This window comes from Myxine glutinosa, chromosome 7 (assembly GCF_964187855.1).
Source record: "Myxine glutinosa chromosome 7, kmMyxGlut1.1, whole genome shotgun sequence".
Classification (NCBI taxonomy): Eukaryota; Metazoa; Chordata; class Myxini; order Myxiniformes; family Myxinidae; genus Myxine; species Myxine glutinosa.
The window spans coordinates 146,667,868-146,691,068 of NC_136267.1; the positions used below are offsets into that span (position 1 = coordinate 146,667,868).

The 23,201-nt window shown below is 43.8% G+C and overlaps 1 protein-coding gene across 1 annotated transcript in view; it reads left to right on the forward strand.

The window, feature by feature from the left end:
- LOC137431727 (uncharacterized) overlaps window positions 1-23,201 on the forward strand; it is a 62,669-nt gene that overhangs the window by 31,937 nt on the left and 7,531 nt on the right. The window contains exons 9-11 of the mRNA XM_078782385.1: window positions 3,878-4,553; window positions 18,810-19,094; window positions 19,310-19,378. Of these exons, the coding sequence (XP_078638511.1) occupies window positions 3,878-4,553; window positions 18,810-19,094; window positions 19,310-19,378 (1,030 nt within the window). The remainder of the gene's footprint in view (window positions 1-3,877; window positions 4,554-18,809; window positions 19,095-19,309; window positions 19,379-23,201) is intronic.

Here is a 23,201-nt window from a genome sequence, read left to right on the forward strand (position 1 = left end):
TTCCACCTCCCCACCCCTTTCCCTCCCTTCTCCCACCTCCCCCCCCTCCCTCATCCCACCCAACCTCTGACTCCTGGCCTGACTCCTACCCCACCCATTCCCCTCCTTCTGGACTCAAACCCCTTCCCCCTTCCTCATCCCACCTCCTCATAGTCACTGGCAGTGAATGAAGTGTTTTAACCCTGTTTGGGAAAAATAAATAATTAACATAAAACCGGCTTGCGATTCCGACCAAGCCTCGTTTCGACATTGCCACGAGTCGTGCCAAAGTCTGCCCCTCCTCCCTCCCCTTCCACTCTCGAGGGACAAATTCATCAATATGGCCGAAATAAGTCATAGTATGGATTTTTTCAGGCCACCCTGCCGTAAAGCCCAGATCGGCGGAGTGTTGCAGTGATGGTTGTCCTTCTGGAAGTTTCTCCCATCTTCACACAGGATCTCTGGAGCTCAGCCAGACCATCGGGTTCTTGGTCACCTCTCTTACCAAGGCCCTTCTCCCCCGATTGCTGTTTGGCGGGCGGCCAGCTCTAGGAAGAGTCCTGGTTGTTCCAAACTTCTTCCATTTAAGAATTATGGAGGCCACTGTACTCTTGGGAACCTTCAATGCAGCAGAATTTTTTTGTAGGCTTCCCCAGATCTGTGCCTCGACACAATCCTGTCTCTGAGCTCTGCAGGCAGCTCCTTCGACCTCATGGCTTGGTTTTTGCTCTGATATGCAATGTCAGCTGTGAGACCTTATATAGACAGGTGTGTGGTGTGCCTTTCCAAATCATGTCCAATCAATTGAATTTACCACAGGTGGACTCCAATCAAGCTGTAGAAACATCTCAAAGATGATCAAGAGAAATGGGAGGCACCTGAGCTGAATTTCAAGTGTTATAGCAAAGGGTATGAATACTTATGTCAATGTGATATTTCAGTTTTTTCTTTTTAATAAATCTGCAAAACTTTCTAAAATCCTGTTTTCTCTTTGTCATTATGGGGTATTGAGTGTAGATTCATGAGGGAAAAAATGAATTTAAACGATTTCAGCATAAGGCTGCAACACAACAATAACATGCATTTTAAGGCCATTTTCCCTGCTAGAGCGGGGGTTAGCCTTGCGGTCCCCATGACGATCTTCTCCATTTAGCCCTATTTTCTGCATCTCTCCTTGTTAACACCCTTGCCCACATTTCTTCTTCCACCACCTTTACCCAAGTCTTTCTCGGTGTTCCCCGTCCTCTACTTATTCTACATTCATTTCCATCACTCTTCTCAACCAGTCACTTTCATCTTTCCTCAACACATGACCAAACCATCTCAACCTGTTCCTCTTCACAGCATCAATCACAGGCTCTATTCCCATCATCTTTCGCAATTCATCATTTGTCTTCCTCTCTCTCAACGACACTCCGCACATCCACCGAACCATTCGCATTTCCACACTTTCCAGCCTTCGTTGCTGCTCTACGTTCATTACCCATGTCTCGCTCCCATCAATCATAACACATCTCACACATGCAGCATACACCTTTCCCTTCAGCTTCAACGACCCTCCCCTCCTCGTCAACACGCCACTCAGTTCCCGAAACTTCTTCCATGCACATCTCACTCTAGCAACTGTTGCCGAGTCTGATCCACCTTCTCCATTCAGCATGTGTCCGAGGTAGCAAAATGTTTTCACACCTTCCAGCTTCACGCCGTCTCCAAGATCCAACTCAACATTTCCTCCATCTGCAGCTCCCTCTGTGCACACCTTACATTTGAATGTAGCTGCCACACTGGTTAATGACCCTCTCAGACCGCTACATTTTTGATGAACCCACTCAGCGCACATTGTACATTGAATGGAATTCACTCCGACACCCTTCCTGCACACAGCACACGGCCACTTCCTAGTTCTTTCCACCTCACCACATGCTTTACCACTTGCCATCACCTTCGTCTTTCCTATATTCACCTTCAGACCTTTTGTCTCCATACATTCCTTCCACTTGTTCATCTTTTCCTTCAGTCCATCCATACTTTCCGCAATCAACACCAGATCATCTGCATACAACAACTCCCACGGTAAACCCTCCTTTACGTTCTGAGCCAGCACCTCCATCACAGCTACAAATAGTAGTGGACTTAGTGCCCTGATGCACTCCCACCTTCACCTCAAACTCACCACTGTTCCCGTCCTTCGTCCTTACAGCTGTGCGCGCTCTTTTGTACATTGCCATCACTACTCTGATCAACCATTCCTCCACTCCTAACTTCCTCAATGCCCATGTCAATACTTTGCTTGGAACCCTATCGAATGCTTTCTCCAGATCAATAAACCCAAGAAACAACAACATAACAAAATGTGAAAAAGTGAAGGGGTCTGAATACTTTCTGAATGCACTGTACATTGATTACATTATCAATATAACATTGACCTGCTGTACCCTGCAGAGTGTGTGGGTTGTTTTCTTAGATTTTAGCTTTGAGGGACCCCCATGGGTAGTAGTTCGGAGGAGACAGTTCCAGGAAGTAGGGAGGCTATGGGTTATCCATCCGTTGAGAAAAGAGTCGATCACCTGGGAAATGTCGTCTCAAAAAGTCACCATTATAAGTATGCGGTGGTGCACCATCTTGCTGGAAGATCAATGATTTCATCGTGATGTCTTTGTTCAATCTCAGTGCCATAAGGAATCTTATCTGCAGCATGACCACATGTCTATCTGTGTTGATGGTCACTGCTTGTCTGGCTTTGTTCTCAAAGAAGAAAGGTTCTGTTATACCGCTACATCCGATTGCACACTAAACCATTACTTTTGTTGCAGAAACTGGTTGTCCGGTTGGTGTTCTGACCAAAATCGCATGTTCTGTTTGTTCACGTTGCCGCTCAGATGGAAGTGGGCCTCATCATTAAAGAAGATATTGTCTATAAAATATTGATCGTCTTGGATCCGCTGGGCAATGGCATTGCAAATTTTCGAACCTCTCCCTCTTGTTTTTTGTGTGTTGCTGCAATAACTGTATCATGTAAGGATACCGTTTCAGATCGTTGTGAATGATTCTGCCAGCAGTTGTGCGACAAGTTCCCACTACCTGTGCAAGTCGGTGTGACAACGTTTTCGGAGAAGCCTGCAAAGTGTCTCTTTCAGCCTCTATCTTATCGGGTGTTCTCACTGAAGGTTTTCAACCTCTGTGTCCTTTAATTTGGTCTTTCACTCTTCCAGTTTCTCTAAACTTTTCAACAATACATTTGATGGTTGTATATTGTGGAATTCTTGCATTTGAATAGACCTTGCAAAACTTCAGTTTGTGTGGAAATATATGACACAAAAAGTTTCTATAAAATGAGCGTCCGCTAAGGGCACAGATACATTTTTTGAGATGTTTGAAAATAATATAGACAAAAAAACGAATCCTTGTTCTTTAAGCAACCTGGGAATGTAAAGGAGGATCGTATTGGTAAAATTATGACAGCTGTTTGAAAAGTTGCACATCATTTAATTTTGAACCACATTGTATATTCAAACCCGCTCTTGTGCCAAAAGGAAAGATCTTCCCAAAAGGATCTTCCCAAAAGGAAATCTCTTAAAGGCCCTTCATTAAAAGACCACCTGCTTCATGTGACCAGTGGCCACTTCCTTCCTGAAGTGGCTATATAACCTCAATTAAGCAACCACAGAAGTGGAAAAGTGTTGTGTCTAATCACTGAAAGGAACCAAAAAGACAAGTTTGATATTGTACAGTTCCCTTGTAGTAATGTGAGGTGCGTCTGATTACCAAAAGGAAAAGTTTAATGTCGTACATTTATTTTGCAGTAATGTGCGGCATGTGCGATGCATCTATTCAATTCAGTGTGAAAGTTATATACCTCTTCTAATTTATTTTTGTCATATATCTATCCATTTGACAGGACCCAAGATTGAGCACTAAATCAGCTTGCAATGTGCCTTTGCCTGGAAATTGTACCTTGACTGTGATCAACGACGACATCCTGAAGCTAAAAGTGGATGTTGTTGTCAATGCTGCCAATGAATCTCTGCAACATCACGGTGGTCTTGCCTGGGCCATTGTGAAGCAAGGTGGACACACCATCCAGGATGAAAGTAACTTGATTGTTAACAAGTCTGGCCCCATAAAAACGGGATCCATGGCTATAACTGGGCCAGGGAATCTGTCCTGCAAAAAGATTTTCCATGTTGTGGGTCCAATTTGGAGGGAACACAATGTAATAAAAGAAGGTGAGCGCATAGCAGTTTCCCTGTTGAAGGAAGGGGTGGAGACGGCTCTTTGTGAAACTGACAAACATCAGTACAAATCAATCGCCATCCCTGCCATTAGTTCTGGGATATTTGGCTTCCCACTGCGTAAGTGTGCAGAGACGATCGTGGCTGCAATACGGGCTTATTGTGAAGAGACAAAGAAAAATCGGAAAAATGAAGTGCACATCTACATTGCAGACAAGAATACGGAGGTTATTGCTGAGGTTTGTCATGCTATCAATGAAGATACCAGACCATGCAAGAATCAAAGCCCTTCTCATTCCAAAGAGTTGGTGAATACTCATCATTCAGACAACTTAAAGTCTCGTAAGTATTGTATTTTTATTTCTTTTTTTATTTCTAAAGTTTATTTCTTTCATAAGTATTTTACCTCATATGTGGGACTTTCTTGTTCAAGCAACTTAAAATATATTTTTGTTATCTGTATTGTTATGCTCCTTACAAAAAAATTAAGCAACAACTTTTAAACTACGAAATAAACTATTTGTGAATTGCAATAATTAGACTGTTGGATATGCACAATTAATCATGGTGAGATTTGCAGAAATATGCAGAAATTGAGCAACAATGATGCATCGTTGAATGTTTCCTTTCATTCTCGGCACACACACACACACACACACACACACACACATATATATATATATATATATATATATATATATATATATATATATATATATATATATATATATAGACTACACACAATAAGTTAGGGATATTGTGGGAGTGTGTTGATTTTTAAATTTTTTTATCGGGGTTAAGGTTAGGGTATTGATATCAAGAATGCTGTGTTTTTTCACACTCATTAATAACCATAGAATTAGGACCAACAACTTTTTTCAACATAATTAATACACAAAATCAACCACACCAAAGAACCTGCCAATATCCCTAACCTATTGTGAGTAGTATATATATATATATATATATATATATATATATATACAGTCATCCCTCGCTATATCGCGGTTCACTTTTCGCGGCTTCGGTACATCGCGGGTTTTTCTCGCTAGTATATGTAAAATTATATCGCGGATTTTTCGCTATATCGCGGGATTTTGCGGTATAAATGTATTTTTATATACTACTATTTTAAATATTTTTGTGGTAAAATAAGCATTTTCTAGCCTAAAAAATTAAAAAACGTAAAAAAATAAGAAAAATACAGTTATTATTCTACTCTCAAATTCAACCTACTACTCTCAAATTATCCACTCTGGCTCCGGAAACCCAAAAGCACTCTTCTCGACAATAAACAAACTCCTCCGCCCCCTGAACACCACCACCCAGTCATTCACAGTAGACAACTGCATCTCCTTCCTCTCTTTCTTCCAACGCAAAATTGACAACATCTACAACAGCTTGACCACCGCCGCACCCGCTCCCCCTCCAACCACCTGCCCCCCCTTGTCCTGCCATCCCCTGTCTCGGTTCTCCCCAATCTCTCCTACTGACCTCTCTGAACTCCTCATAGGAATGAAAACTGCCACCTGCACTCTTGACCCCATCCCCTCCAGCTTTGTCAAAGCCTCCCTCCCTGCTCTCTCTCCACTTATCATTGCAACAATAAACTCCTCCCTGTCTACAGGCATCGTCCCACCTTCCCTCAAAATTGCTGCTGTTACCCCCATTCTAAAAAAACCTGGTCTAAACCCTGACACCCTAAACAACTTCAGACCCATCTCCAACCTACCCTTTCTGTCAAAAGTTTTGGAACGCGCTGTAGCCACTCAACTCAAACATCATCTCTCTGCCAATAACTTGTATGAAACATTCCAATCCGGATTCCGCTCCAACCACAGTACTGAAACTGCTCTCCTCAAAATCACCAACGACCTTCTCCTCTCCTCTGACGCTGGCAACCTCAACATTCTCGTCCTCCTCGACCTCAGCGCTGCCTTTGACACCATCGATCACACTATCCTCCTCACCCGACTTGAATCCACCTTTAACGTCACCGGCACTGCCCTCTCTTGGATTAAATCATACCTCTCTGACAGATGCCAGTTCATCTCCATCAATAACTGCAAATCCCCCACTGCTCCCCTCCCCCAAGGTGTCCCCCAAGGTTCAGTTCTTGGCCCCCTCCTCTTCATCCTTTACCTGTCCCCGCTCGGTCACTTAATCCGCCGTCATGGTCTCCAATTCCACTGCTTCGCCGATGACATCCAGCTTTTCATCTCCACCAAGTCCGTCTCCACCGACACCCACTCTATCCTGACAAACTGCATCACTGAAATAAAATCCTGGCTTCAAATCAACTTCCTCAAGCTTAACTGTGATAAATCTGAAATAATCATCATTGGCCCAAAAACGCTCACAAAATCCACCCATAACTTTGCCCTCAACATCGACGGTATCCCAGTATCCACCTCCCCTCACATCCGGAATCTTGGCGTCATCTTTGACCAAACCCTTTCCTTCGACAAATACACTAAACAGATCACAAAGTCAGCCTTCTTTCACCTGAAAAACATTGCCCGTCTCCGCTCATCCCTCTCCTCCACGGCTGCAGAAACCCTCATCCACGCCTTCACCTCCCGTCTGGACTACTGCAATAGCCTCCTCTATGGTTCACCCTCAAAAATCACCAATAAACTCCAATACATTCAGAACTCCGCTGCCCGTCTACTCACTCATTCCCGGACCCGTGACCACATCACCCCCGTCCTTTACAAGCTTCACTGGCTCCCCATCCCCCAGAGAATCCAGTACAAAATCCTCCTCTTGACATACAAAGCCCTCCATAACCTGGCCCCATCCTACCTGGCTGACCTCCTCTCCAGACACACTCCCACCCGCAACCTCCGCTCTGCTGGTACCAACCTCCTGACCCCCTCCATCCGGACCAAATTCAGATCCTGGGGGGACAGGGCCTTCTCCATCGCTGCTCCCACCCTCTGGAACTCACTACCTCACACCATCAGAGACTCCTCCTCACTCACCACATTCAAAACATCACTAAAGACCCACCTGTTCAACGCTGCATTCAACATTCAACCCACAGCATTTAACCCCTGACTATCTCTTCTCCTTCTCCCTCCTTTTGCTTTAAATATTTCCCTATTGATTCTTGTCTTGTCTTTTTGATTCTTGTCTTATATATATGCCGTATATCGCTGCTGTTTGTTTTCTTGATTCTTGTCTTTTTGCAATTGTTGTTTTCATGTATTGTTATGCATTATGTTTTCCACTCTGTCAAAGCGCCCTTGGGCTTCTGGAAAAGCGCTATACAAAATAAATGAATTATTATTATTATTATTAAAACATATTACAAGAAATAAAATACTGTACATAGTGTACAGTAGAAGGAGAGACAAAGGAGTCGTGCGTATGGAAAACGCAGATGCGGCAGCTTCCACTTGCGCTAGTTACCCACGTAATGGGTAACTGTAATGCTCTTTCTGGCTGTGCAGTACATTCATCATCGTCATCACCTTCATCGTCATCAGTACTGCACAGCTAATTCATCATCATCATCTTCATCACGCAAGTATGTAGTATTGAAGAGCCGGGGCTCTTGCTTGATACGGACGAAATGACGGGCAAGACACAAACTCGTCCGAGAAGATATTTATTCTCAAAACCAACTCGGGAACACTGTAAAGCCCGTTTATCGGGCTGCATTATAAAGCACAACCAGGAACCGAAACCGAAAGCCACGCCTCTCAAGCGTGGCGTGCTTCGGTGGTCACGTGATCAACAGGTGTAGCTGATTATACCCGCACGCGCGACACGCTTTGGTGGTCACGTGACCAGCCACTTGCGCCGCGGATCCCCGCCGGTGACGTCACCGGCTGGAGCAAGGAGATTCTGATGCTGGTCTTGCTTGGGAACCCATGGGTCGCTACAGTATCTTCAATGGTGAGTACCCATTAGAATTTTATATGTTGTTAAAATTACGTATGTTTAAGAGTGTAAAAAGTGTTTAAGAGTATAGGAAGTGTTTATAAGAGTATGGGAAAGGTTAATAAGAGTGTGGGAAAGGTTAATAGGAGTGTGGGGAGGGTCATAAAGCTTTAAATATATATAAATAATATAAAATAAAAATATGGTCGCTACTTCGCAGATTTTCGTCTATCGCGGGGGGTTCTGGAACGTAACCACCGCGATAAACGAGGGATCACTGTATATATATATTTATGTATATATATATATATATATATATATATATATATATATATATATATATATATATATATATATATATGTATATATATATATATGTATATATATATATATATATATATATATGTATATATATATATATGTATATATATATATATATATATATATATATATGTATATATATATATATATATATATATATATATATGTATATATATATATATGTATATATATATATATATATATATATATATATGTATATATATATATATATATATATATATATGTATGTATATATATATATATACTGTATATATGTATATATATATATATATATATGTATGTATATATATATATATATATATATGTATATATATATATATATATATATATATGTATGTATATATATATATATATATATGTATGTATATATATATATGTATGTATATATATATATATATATATATGTATGTATATATATATATATATATATATGTATATATATGTATATATATATATATATATATATATATATATATATATATATATATATATATATATATATATATCATATATATATATATATACACACACAAAGAATTAAGTTAAGCACCCCCCCCCCGTTTTTTTACAACCTCGCACATTACAAGTTTGTTGTCGTCAAAACAGTGTAATATACCCATGATATTGCTATATTTTCTGGAGAAGTGATATTATGGTCACATAAAAACATAACAATCATGCCGTTTTCAATATTTTATTCTGCATAATTTAAGGTGAAATTTTTTGGGAATTTTAGGCATATTTTCACCTCAATTTAAGTATGGAGCTATAGGTCCATCACGGACAGTGTGGATGACGTTTATGTTTTCTAACGTACAGTCATTGTTCTGAGAAGACCTCTAGCGATCTTTGCGTCAATAACGTGTAATGTCAATAACGTGTAAGTGACGTCAATAACGTCAATAACGTCAATAACTAATGTCATACCAATCATTATTTGATCTCACATACCTTAGAATATATGCCAATGTATACATATACACAAAGAATATATATTAGGGGGTGCTTACCTTAATTCGTTGTGTAGGGGTGCTTAACTTAATTCTTTGTGTATATATATGTATATATATATATTTGCGGTTTTGAGAACCCCTCACTTGTAAATACTTGTAAATAATAACTCTTGTAAATATTCCATCATTTCAAAGGTCGCACCCATAGTTAGTCCACAAGCAACACGTAGGACACCATAGGACTTTCAGTTATTTCCTTAGTCTGTGTGTAGTTAAGGCTGTGTTCCCAATAGTTGAATCTTCGTTGCATTAATCAAATAAGATAGGCCCCATTCCGTTCATTTTGCACTCTCTCTCTCCAAATTGGTTACAAGGCCTTGCCAGCAGCGTTCGCTGCATTGAGCCTTCGCTGCCTTAAGCGCTCCCCCCGGCCGCCATTACGCACACGGTCAAGCCGGAGAAGAAGGGGGCGGAGCGCCAAGAATGAGGCGTGGCCCTGTCAACGAACCAACCAGGGCTGAGGTGAGCTCACTGGTGGGCGTGGCGCAGCTTGATCTATAAGCGCACTATATAAGCGCACGCGCCAAGCCCTTTCACGGACTGCGCGGAGACGGCTGATTGTGTACGGACTGCGCAAAGTGCACCTGGTGATCGATTACGAACTTCTTTTGGCGGGCCCCGGTTTCATGAACTCGTTTGGAAGGCGCTTTATTAACATTGAGAGAGAGACAGGCAGCAGGCGCACATATTACGTACGCAGCAGTCCAGCCCTCGCATATGTAAAAGGTCCGGTCGTGCGCCAACGACACGCAAGGCTGCCGGCCGTTCTTCGCCGCGGACCCGGAGCCTGGAATGGAGCCGGATCCCATCGCCTGGAATCATCTGCTTGGACCTTCTTCCCCTACCCATTACCATCTCCCGTGTAAGTCTGTCTGTTTGTCCTGGGGTTAAGTAAGACTGTATAGATAAGCTTGCTCTGTGTCCTGCTTCTTCTTCTTCTTGTACATTCTTCCCTTTCGTTTCCTCTTCTTTGGTTGTTGTAATAAATCCTTTGTTCTTCCTTACCTTTTGGGTTCCTCTCCATCCGATCGTCTTCGTCCTTTCTCTCCATTGAGTACCTGTGGCACGATTTGGGAAACCGCTCAGGATCGGGTTTAGTCCTTTGTTAATGGCTCGGGCTTCGGATTGCTAAACCGCTCGGCAATTTCCATCTTGTCCGCGGTCCAAGTGGGAGTTATCTCCCTGCTTTGCGGTCGGATTGGCACTCAGGTATTTGGGACTCCATTGACCAATCACAATGGCCAATATCGACCGGAAAGGAGCGTTATAATTTCCAGCATTGGGGGACGACCAGCTTAAAAGACAAGGGGCTTAACCCCCCCCTTGGTAAGGGGAGTGCCGACCCCCCGAATCCACAACAATTGGTGTCTGGGAGTGGGATTGGACCCGAACCAAATTTTATACATCTGAAAAAAAAAATTTTGGTCGAAATTACGAGCGGCCGAAATTTTATTTAAGATCCAAATTGTATCGTGCCATGGATGATCAAAGCGATCGGATGCCGGTGGGGGGAAATGGAGAAATAGAAGAAGAATTGGAGGCAACCCAGGACCCCAGGGAACAATTGGGAGAGATGGAGGAAGAAAGCGAAGAAGGTGCGGTAGTGGGGATTGCAGGCGCACAAAATGGCGGCGCCTCGCACGTGGCGACGAGGGCCGCGCCCACTGCGCAAATGGGGGTGGGCGAAATGTAAGCCTTCATGGCCCAATTCATGGCGGAAATGCAGAAAAAGAACGACAGTATGGACAAGGTGGGAGAACAATTGGAACGAATGGGAAACCAAATTGGGGGGTTGAGAAATGACATGGGCAACCAAATTGGGGGGTTGAGAAATGACATGGGCAACCACATTGGCGGATTGAGAATTGATATGGGAAGTCAAATCGAGGGGTTAGACAGCAAATTTGAGGGGTTAGACAGCAAATTTGAGGGATTAGACAGCAAATTGGAATGGTTAAAAGGCAAATTAGGGGCCCGATTGGAGGACGTGAGTAGCGAAATGAACGAGGGGTTAACGAGGGTGAAAAGCAAGATGGACACCCGGGAGAATCAAATGAAAAGACTGAAGGACGGGTTAACGGGGTTTGAAAACCGAATGGGTGGCCACATAGAAAAATATGGGAGAGACATTGACCGCAGATCGGGCGAAAAGGTTGCGGGGGTACGCGACGAGGTAGCGCGACCCGAGGAACGCGGGTTGAGCAAAGTTGAGCAAGGCAAAGTCACGTGGACCAGGGTAGAGATCGCGACCCGGGGTATGGGAAAGCCGGCGACCGCCGAAGTAGAGAATTTGATTTTATTAGCGCCAGCGGTCGTCGAGGGAAAAGATATAGAAATTAAAGAAAAATAAATAACCGAAGCAATGGTGGAAATTGGAGAGACGGCAGGCATTGAAAAGCACTCGTGGAAGGAAGAAATGGAAAATGTGCAAAGTCTGTATCCACATCATGATGCCGTGCTTAACCCCAATGAAAGTTTGCAGGTAGGGGAGCGAGGAAGAAGAAGCGCCAAGGTGAGTCAGGCTGTATAGGGCGCAAAAGGATTTTGCGGAAAAGTGTTTGGCGCAAAAAGAATTTTCGCGCGTTTGGGATCCAGACGGCACCCGGGCGTTTGTGGAAGGTCTGTGGTGCGCTGTATGAATGGAAATGGCACGCGTGTGCGAACGGCGCCTTAGCGCGAGTGTGTTACAGACAGTGAAAGCGAATGCACGACGGAGTGTATGTGTGAGGGTGAGTGTGATACAGAGAGTAAGTTGGTTGTGGTGGGTGTGTGAGAATGCACACCTGGGTTGGTTGTGGAGTGCGTGATTGGGTGTGCGATGGGGGATTGCACACCCATGGGTAGGTGTGCGCTGAATGGGTGGATGCAAGAGTGCACCCCCATGAGTGGTACGGAGTACTTACCGAGGGTGAGTGCACGCGAGGAGTGCTGGGAAGAAAGGTGTGTTACGAAGTGTGTAACAGAGTGTGCGAATGGTAGAATGGATGCGCAAGAATGTGCGCGAGTAAAATGTGTGGAACGTACGAGAGGCGTTGGTGCGCGAGAATGTGTGAGTAACAAAAGGAACGCATGGTGTGAGCATGCAATGGGAGCATCGACATTAACCGGGTTAGCGTTTAGGCCGACGTTTAGCCGACGCGAGCTCTCGGGGTGTGACGGGCTTTGTGTGCTGCGGGGACCGGCGGAGGTCGTAGCCGCGGCGGTTTCTCAAGAACCACCGTGCGCGATCCGCGCCGGGCTCCACCCTGTACGGTCGATTCCGCGCTTTGCCAGGCAAGGTGACCGGCCCGGTTCGAGGGGAGGTAGGAGTGTTCGGAGCGGCGCCCCCTTGTGGTGGCGGCGCTCCGGCCGGGCAAGGCTGGGCCATCGTGCTTGGGAGCGCAAGGCCTTGCGCCGGGATGGTGCTTGGAGCCTTGGTACGACAAAACCTCCCCTGAATCGATGCCGGACGGACCCAACCTACAGTAGACCAAACCACCCCGGATTCATTGCTCGGCTTTGCGAAGCCGAGCTTTGATGATGTAATGACGCACCGAGAGGCTCAAGTACAGTGGACTAATGGCGATAGGATGGCAAATGGTATCTGATGTAGAGGGATGGTAGTTCTACCATCCCTCACATCATTATTTGGGCACATGAGCTATAGATTTATGGGGTATGGCGATGAAAACCTAGCCAGGGAGGGCTTGGATAATGTATAGGGACCTAGAAATGACAATAGGTAACACAAGATTTAAGTAGTGACATTGTACCTGTAGTGGGGACGTAGTGTAGGGTAGTTGGATTATAACGACGTGGGATGTGCATAGTTTAATGGGATGACTGGGAAGCACGAGTCTTAGAAGGGCAATAGATAGTCAGATGATGCAGTGTGTTTGTAGTGAGAGTGATGAAATGAGGAATTGGTATGGAAGTTCCCGGTAGTGCTGGTGATGAAATGAGGCAATGGTTTTGGAGAAGTAGAAAGTGTATTGAGCAGAGTATCGAGGATGGGTGTGATTGTGCATTGGGTGATTGACTTGCATGGTGGCAAGTGAGAATGGTTGGATGGAATAGGTGGTCTGGAGTGAATGGTCTGGAGTAAATGGAGTATGGAATGAATGGTGTGGAGTGAGTATTGTGGAATACGTGGAGTGGAGTGTATGGTGCGAAGGAGTGGATGGGGACAGGATGAACCCCTTCACGAGTACCCGGGGATGGTAGTTTAAAAGTAGGTAGAGGGAGTAGGTAAATTGTGGTTGGATATTGACATCTGTGATGCGAGAGTAGCAGAGTACTGCTTGGATGGGTGCATTAGTGGAGTGGAATGGCTGGGCGTGTGGCCTGTTAGTGAGAAAGATTAAATGGACACTCCGCCACTGTTAGTCTGTCGGCCAGGTGAGGCCGCAGGTAGGCTCTGGGAGCCAGTTAGAGTTCAATGGGGCCCGAGGATCCTATGGAGAGGACCCGGGTAGCCCAACGCCAGAGAGGGTGGTAGTGGGGTGATAGAGCCAGAGGGCCTTCCCCAGGTTAGGGTGAGGAGCAGGTAAGCTCGGGTGGCGACGTTCAGTGGCGGAGGTGTGCAGGTGAGCGGACCTGCTGGTGAGCCACACGACCCAGCCCTGAAATTGTGCGAGGGCACAGGGGGAAAGAATCGGGGGAGTGAGACCCCAAATTGGTGAGCACCATAGTATGGTCAATGGGAATTGGTTTTTAGAACCACATAGTGTAAAGTGGCCAATGGTTTTGCAGGGTAAGACTGCGGGTAGTTTAATTGTGTTAATGTCAATTAGAGTACAGATAGGAGAAAATCTCTTCACACCATCCGCATCCACTCACCAAGGTAATAGACTCCACACCATGTTTTGCGGATTGTTTGGGAATGTAAGACGCATCTCGACGTGGGGAGACATTGTTTGTATTCCATCTCTTCCTCCTTAGGGGGGATTGATGACGAATTTGGTATTAGAGGGAATGGGAAAGACAAGACGTAGCGACAAATTTGTAAATGTGTAGCTTGTGTAAATACGGGGTAGGGGCAAGGGTAGAGTAGGTGACATGGGGGGTGACAAACGGTTAGGGACGAGCTTACTCGGCTCGCTCTCCCGCACCCTTCATGTCTGCATTGCTTCGTATTGATGTGTACTCTTGCGCCCTTGCTGCTGCTTTGCTTGTCCTCCTTCCCCCACTCATGGACTTGTTTTTTTTGGGCCCCGGGGGAGTGCGCAGGTGACTGCAGTTGTGTGCCCGCACCTCAGCTGCCTCCGGCCTGCACTGATGCACCATATGGACCACACTGGCACCACTCATGGACCACACGTTCTGTGGCATAGCACCACATATGGACCCCACGTTCTGGGGCCTAGCACCTCTGCTGGGGACCGACCATTATTGCCAGCGGTGTCTGGTTGCGGACCACTGTATTCAAAGTGGCATCCATGCCATGCAGTGGACCACCGGAGTTGGCCCTACTGGCCAGAAATAATAATAAAAAGCGGATGCGGTTTGTGCCCTTTCTTATGATAAATAACATCAAGCATGAAGACAACCAGAAGCATCGGCCCAGCAGAGAAGAAAGAAGACACAATTTATTATTTTAAAAGATGTTTGTTTTGTGCATTTTTTTCATTGATGGTGCTTTTGGTGCATTTTGTGATTTGGGTGCATATGGTATGGTGTATCAGTGCAGTGCAGCGCAGTAATTTTCCATCTTCTCAAAAGTTCTGCTTTTGTTTCCCAAAAGACAGGTCCTGGGTTGCAGTTTTGTAAATAATCAAAATAGTAGTGTCTTTGTAAATAACATGCTCCCCACAGGCTAAATGTGTAGATTTGAGAATAATTCAGCAATTCGGTTAGTCTGTGGGCATGAGTCTGTTAGGTAGAATGCAACGCAGCAGGCGGGACATACTTAGTGTTAAAACTGTCGCACTCAGGGTGAGGTTAAAAGTAGAGGGTTACCACACCTAAGTGTCACACTAAGTTAAAGTTTTTTCGGCCCGGGACGTGCCTGGAGGAAAGGAGGGTGCATTGTTGCGGTTTTGAGAACCCCTCACTTGTAAATACTTGTAAATAATAACTCTTGTAAATATTCCATCATTTCAAAGGTCGCACCCATAGTTAGTCCACAAGCAACACGTAGGACACCATAGGACTTTCAGTTATTTCCTTAGTCTGTGTGTAGTTAAGACTGTGTTCCCAATAGTTGAATCTTCGTTGCATTAATCAAATAAGATAGGCCCCATTCCGTTCATTTTGCACTCTCTCTCTCCAAATTGGTTACAAGGCCTTGCCAGCAGCGTTCGCTGCATTGAGCCTCCGCTGCCTTAAGCGCTCTCCCGGCCGCCATTACGCACGCGGTCAAGCCGGAGAAAAAGGGGGCGGAGCGCCAAGAACGAGGCGTGGCCCTGTCAACGAACCAACCTGGGCTGAGGTGAGCTCACTGATAGGCGTGGCGCAGCTTGATCTATAAGCGCAATTTATAAGTGCACGCGCCAAGCCCTTTCACGGACTGCGCGGAGACGGCTGATTGTGTACGGACTGCGTGGAGACGGCTGATTGTGTACGGACTGCGCGGAGACGGCTGATTGTGTATGGACTGCGCGAAGTGCACCTGGTAATCGATTACAAACTTCTTTCGGCGGGCCCCGGTTTCATGAACTCGTTTGGAATGCGCTTTATTTACATTGAGAGAGAGAGAGAGGCAGCAGGCACACATATTACGTACGCAGCAGTCCAGCACTCGCATATGTAAAAGGTCCGGTCGCGCGCCAACGACACGCGAAGCTGCCGGCCGTTCTTCGCCCCGGAGCCTGTACCGGAGCCGGATCCCATCGCCTGGAACCATCTGCTTGGACCTTCCTCCCCTACCCATTACCATCTCCCGTGTAAGTCTGCCTGTTTGTCCTGGGGTTAAGTAAGACTGTATAGATACGCTTGCTCTGTGTCCTGCTTCTTCTTCGTCTTGTACACATCTTCCCTTTCTTTTCCTCTTCTTTGGTTGTAATAAATCCTTTGTTCTTCCTTACCTTTTGGGTTCCTCTCCATTCGATCGTCTTCGTCCTTTCTCTCCATTGAGTACCTGTGGCATGATTTGGGAAACCGCTCAGGATCAGGTTTGGTCCTTTGTTAATGGCTCGGGCTTCGGATTGCTAAACCGCTCGGCAATTTCCATCTTGTCCGCGGTCCGAGCGGGAGTTATCTCCCTGCTTTGCGGTCAGATTGGCACAGGTATTTGGGACTCCATTGACCAATCACCCTGGCCAATCTCGACCGGAAAGGAGCGTTATAATTTCCAGGATTGGGGGACGGCCAGCTTAAAATACAAGGGGATTAACCCCCCCTTGGTAAGGGGAGCGCCGTCCCCCTGAATCCTCAACAATATATATATATTTCAACAATATTTCAACTATTTCGATGAAACGTGATCACAACCTTCACCACCCATGCTGTACCAAAGTTTGTTCATGGCATTAAAAAAATCTGCCCCTTTGGGAGTCTATGGGGGGGGGGGGGTTGCCCCCCAAAATAGGCATTTGCTTTCTTCTCAGAAACTGCACACACAATTTCGATGAAACTTGACCACAACCATCACCACCTGTGATGTACCAAAGTTTATTCACGGCATTAAAAAAAAGCTGCCTCTTTGGGAGTCTATGGGGGGTTGCCCCCCAAAATAGGTATTTTCTTTCTTTCCTGAAACAACACACAATTTTGATGAATTTTGATGTTAGCATGATTCTACATGCTGCCCTTTCTTTTAGCAACCATTCAAATTGGTTTAGAATACCCTTAGTCAGTGCAGTATACTGTTTATTCTACCAGGTGAGCGCCAGGGGTATTGCCTCTATGTTTTTAGATCAAAATGTCAAGGTTGCATTAAATCGCCAATTTTCACCTGATTTACCTGAAATATAAAGAATTTGCATATTGGGTCACTGAATTGGTTCACTAATCGAAAGCGACAAGCCATTGTTTTTCAGATCAAAAGTCAAGGTTGCATAAAATCGTCAATTTTCATCCATTTGACCTTAAATTTTATGAATTTGCATATTGGGTCACAGAATTGGTTCACCAATCAAAAGCTAGAAGCTGATCATTTTCTCGGAATTGTATCCACACTTTTTTGGTGACAATAATAATCATAATAATAATAATAATAATAATAATAATAATAATAAATCCTTCCAATAACAAAAGGCTTCCATGGAACGAGAGGGAGCTGCAGATGGAGGAACTGTTGAGTTGGATCTTGGAGACGGCGTGAAGCTGGAAGGTGTGGAAACATTTTGTTACCTCGGAGACATGCTGAATGGAGAAGGTGGATCAGACTCGGCAACGGTTGCTCGAGTGAGATGTGCATGGAAGAAGTTTCGGGAACTGAGTGGCGTGCTGATGAGGAGGGGAGTGTCATTGAAGCTGAAGGGAAAGGTGTATGCTGCATGTGTGAGAAGTGTTATGATTTATGGGAGCGAGACATGGGTAATGAACGTAGAGCAGCAACGAAGGCTGGAAAGGGTGGAAATGCGAATGGTTCGGTGGATGTGCGGAGTGTCGCTGAGAGGGAGGAAGACAAATGATGAATTGCGAAAGATGATGGGAATGGAGCCTGTGATTGATGCTGTGAAGAGGAACAGGTTGAGATGGTTTGGTCATGTGTTGAGGAAGGATGAAAGTGACTGGTTGAGAAGAGTGATGGAAATGAATGTAGAAGGAAGTAGAGGACGGTGAAGACCGAGAAAGACTTGGCTAAAGGTGGTGGAAGAAGAAATGTGGGCAATGGGGTTAACAAGGAGAGATGCAGAAAATAGGGCAAAATGGAGAAGATTGGCTTGGGGCCCGCAAGGCTAACCCGGGCTCTAGCAGGGAAAATGGCCTTAAAATGCCTGTTGTGTTCCAGTGGGAACCACACTGGAAGCCGTAAAAGGTTTATTTCAAATCGACTTCCATCATGGCCAAATGCCAAATCAAGGTAAGATTGGCAATATTAATTTTACAAATAAAACAAAGAAATAAAGAAGTTTTTAAAAATAGCAAGAAGAGAGCAAAAGTAAGGTATTAAAACAAAGGAAAGGGAGGCATTGAGAGGCATTACTGTATATTAAATAAGAGGCATTACTTTCGTACCAACTCTCGTAATTTTGTTTTTTGATACAAATGTCAATAATTAAAGGACTATCACTATCCCATGCTGTTTTATTTGCAAGTATAATTTTTATAAAAGTCTTAAAAGGTGATGTTTCTTGAGAGATATCCCTCTGCACTATACAATTTACCTGTGTTTTGATGGTTTCCTTATTAATCTGCTCCAAGATTGAGCACAGCTTAAACTTTTTACAATATGCACGCAATTTGACTTCATGTGACCATGTCTCGACAGGAAATAATTCCGCTTCATCATCTCCAACCATGAGAAGTGATTCGATGTCTTCCAACGATGGTGCTTCGATGTCTTCCAGCGATGGTGCTTCGATGTATTCCAGCGATGGTGCTTCGATGTATTCCAGCGATGGTGCTCGTGGGAGTAACGGTCCCTTGGCTTCTCCAACATCACGAAATGATTTTCCCACAAGTGCTATTACTGTCAAAAATATCCCTGGAGACATTACGCAACAAGACAGTGATGCCATTGTCAACTCAACCGATCATGAGATGAAAGTTCCAGGTACGTGCCCCTTTTCCATTCTGATACATGGCTTTTTCTTTCCACCTTCCCATTTTTGTCATCATTTGTGATGGTATGAAAGGACTTAAACTCGATAACCTTTCTGATGCTTCACAGTTGCAAAGAACAATTGATGTGGAGCAAAAATGAAGAAATACACATGTAAGTGACGTTTGATTACTACCGTGCATCATTGCACTTTGTGTCCTTCACAGGTGTCTCTGCTGCAATTTTGAGAAGAGCGGGGGATTCAGTGAGGCAAGAATTTCTATCGTCCAAATTGGGTATGTAAAATGAGGCATTTTTGCAATATTATGTTTATATATACCTTGTTAATTAGCCTGTCCCCTGCACAGCAGAAGATGTTTTTTTTGTGTGTGTGTGTGTGTGTGTGTGTGTGTGTGTGTGTGTGTGTGTGTGTGTGTGTGTGTGTGTGTGTGTGTGTGTGTGTGTGTGTGTGTGTGTGTGTGTGTGTGTGTGTGTGTGTGTGTGTGTGTGTGTGTGTGTGTGTGTGTGTGTGTGTGTGTGTGTGTGTGTGTGTGTGTGTGTGTGTGTGTGTGTGTGTGTGTGTGTGGTCAGTTTCATATTATCGAGTGTGTAAGGAAAGTTATAAATATATGATATGATAACACATTAAATCCTATTGCGAGTAAAGTTGGAATAAGTGATGTTGCATTGATGGGTTGACTGACTGCCTGGACGCAACTGAGGTTGTGGATCTACTGATGTACCATCTATTGATGTGGATCCATGATCGAGGTTGTGGATCCGCCGTTTGGAGAGGTCCTGGGCTGAAAGGATCGAAACCTCGAGGAAGAACGGTGCCCAGATGATGATCCATGCAGTCGGGAAACTAGTCAATAATTGCTTACGGGTTGACGTTCTTGCTTTAGGTGGAGAAAGTATGTTTGAGGTTTACAATTTAAATAAAGTTGAATATGGGATGTTGTGAAATTAACATCATTTACAACAATCCTTTAAATTATTTATATTTAAGTTTAGGAACAACCGATACTGTACAATTAAGTGTGTGTGTGTGTGTGTGTGTGTGTGTGTGTGTGTGTGTGTGTGTGTGTGTGTGTGTGTGTGTGTGTGTGTGTGTGTCTCTGTCTGGGCCGTAACTGTTTTACCGTTTGAGCTATTGTCATCAACTTTTCGCCAAAACCTTATTTTGATAATAAGGAGAAAGCGAATTAATAGTTTTGTCAAAGGTCAGCGTCACAAAAAAATCAGCAATTTTCATCCAACTGACCTGAAATTTTAAGAATTTGCATATTGGGTCACAGAATTGGTCCACCAATCAAAAGATAGAAGATGATTATTTTTTTATATCTAAACCTCAAAGATCAAGGTTGCATAAAATCATAAATTTTCATTTTATATATTTTTAAACTGTTTTCATTATTTTGAGCATACAAAAGAAGAAGACGTCTGAATACAAATGGACACAGACGGGCTGTGCATTTTCAGATGCTCTCTAGTTCATCTTGTAATGGAGCCAATAAAACAATTTATTTGATGCACAGCTCACAATCTGGATAGGTCACAAGTTCCAAAGAAGGCTATAACTTGAAGAACAAAACTGAGAATGGCAATGTGGATAGAGGGATGGAGCACGTGTTCGGGAGTTTCAAGATTGGAGGATTTAGGGTTTGATAAACGTACTTTCGCTACTTTCTCCTGCATGTACTGTATCTCTGTTAAAATTGCTTTTGACAGGGTTCCAATCAGCCTGGCGTTGGCTTAGCGGTTAGGGTGCCGGCTTGGGATCCTAGGATCCTGGGCTCGAATCCCGGTCGATCGCTGAATTAACGCCAGGGGGGTTGACTCAGCCTATCATCCTTCCGAGGTCGGCAAATTGAGTACCAGCTTGCTGGGATGAATGATCACGGTGTGTACCCCGATTCAGAATAGGCACACTGTATCCCTGCGCATCGTAAGAGCGTCACCAAGGGTTGGCGTCAGGAAGGGCATCCGGCCATAAAAAAAACATTTCCTCAAATTGGGAACCATGATTGTCATGGGGCCCGCAAGGCTAACCCCCGCTCTAGCGGGGAAAAATGGCCTTTAAAACGATCATTCATTCATTCATTCACAGGGTTCCAATCAGGTTTCGGTGATGACATGAAAGAAAATGAAGTGTAATTATATGGATTAAATTGTTCTTTTTAGGTTACAAAAATACAAGGAATCTGTTTTCTTAGTTGGGATTGATTTTTGTTAATATATGAATTTAAGGTGTGTCCTGTTTTTTCTTATCCTTTTTTCCACCCCCTTTCTTATCCTGTGTGTCCCTCACCATTTCTGATAGTGTGCCCTTCCCCTTGCCCCTTTTTGTCCCCCGTCGCACCCGCGGCGCGAAAGGGGGACTATGGTTTTCCTACCTGGTGTTTCCCCTCCCTTCCCGCACCCCCTCCCCCCTTTCTTATCCAGTGAGTCTACGCCTCCCTTTTCCTATCTGGTGTGTCTTCTTTTATGGAATTCTCTTTTTGCTCTTCGGTCAGCTTACAATATTCACCAGAAGCGCAGTCTACAACTTTAGAATGGTCCTTGCTTTGCATTGGCATGACCTGCCATTTGGAGAAAAAAAGAAAAGAAACCGAATGGAGTGAAATATTTGATTTAAAATCTTTTAAAATGTCAAATGTCATTGTTTTTCACACTTCTGGTACATTTGGGTGTTGGGTGAGGAAGCCGGACGTTTTCTTTAATTTAATATATAAAAGGGAGTCTAAGAAGATCAATACTAAGAAGATTGGATACTTTACAAAATAAAACATTTCACAGACAGGAAACAAAGGAAATCTATCTATATTATAATAGGCTACGGTGATTCTGTCTGTCTGTCCGTCTTTCTGTCTGTCCGGGGGTGTGGCTTACTCCGTCTAGACAGTAGCTCCACCCATTCTTGGAGAGGCTTCATCTGAACAAATATCCACCATTTTATTAACTTGAATAGCTTTGAGGCCTGTTTAGTTAGGCCTGTGCTGTCTTTCTCTTTCTCACAGGTTTATTTCAATTCTAATTCGATATATCATTTCATTTTTAACAGTCGCTAACATAGTTTTAGACTCGGTTGAAAAAAAACGGGAAGAAAATCCGATGAAAGTTTCGTTTATTGAACGAAATGAATTCTCAAAGGCCTGTAAAATAAAGCCCATTCATTGGGTCACCCTCACGATTTTATATCGATCACCATCTAATTTAAGTTTTTATCGATGGTTTTCGACTCGGTGTCAGAAATAATTGAGAACATTCACGCACGCACGGGAAAATGCAGAGATTTTTTTTTTTTTAATCACACCACGATGATACACGAAAATACACCGCCTAAAATAACAGTCGGGGAAAATGTCGACATATATTAAAATTTGCTTTTTCTTTTCCGTTAAGATGTATTACTTTTCCGTTTGATGACAGTCGTCACAAAAACGTCAATGATGATTCCGACATATATATCATCATTCTTATTTCATTCAACATTATTATCCGGAAGTAAAATATGTTTCATGAAATTACCGAGAGATATTTCTTCGTTTTTTTTTATTAGTTATGTGCACATGCACTTTAAATCGGTTTATTTGAAATCTTTAATGATTCAACCGGAATCGACGCGGGACTATGTATCATACACCGCCCAAATAGCTCAAAATGTCCACATATATGAAAAATTTGCTTTTTCTTTTCCGTTAAGATGTATTACTTTTCCGTTTGATGACAGTCGTCACATAAACGTCAATAATGATGCCGACATATATTTCTTCGTTCGCATTTCATTCAACGGTATTATCCGGAAGTATAGGTTCACGTGTTCATTTCACGTGTGCACGTACACTTTAAAGAAGATTATTTGAAATCTTTGATTTTAAAAACGTCATTTTGTATTCTGTAACGAAAAGAGTAACATTGGTCTTCCCGGGAGAGATAGGTATGTGATGTTCTTATACACCGCCCAAAAGACGTGTGTGTGTGTGTGTGTGTGTGTGTGTGTGTGTGTGTGTGTGTGTGTGTGTGTGTGTGTACGTGTGTGTGTGTGTTTACGTGTGTGTGTACCAGCTGATGCTCCATGCAGTCGGGAAACGAGTCAATTGCTTACAGGTTAAGGTT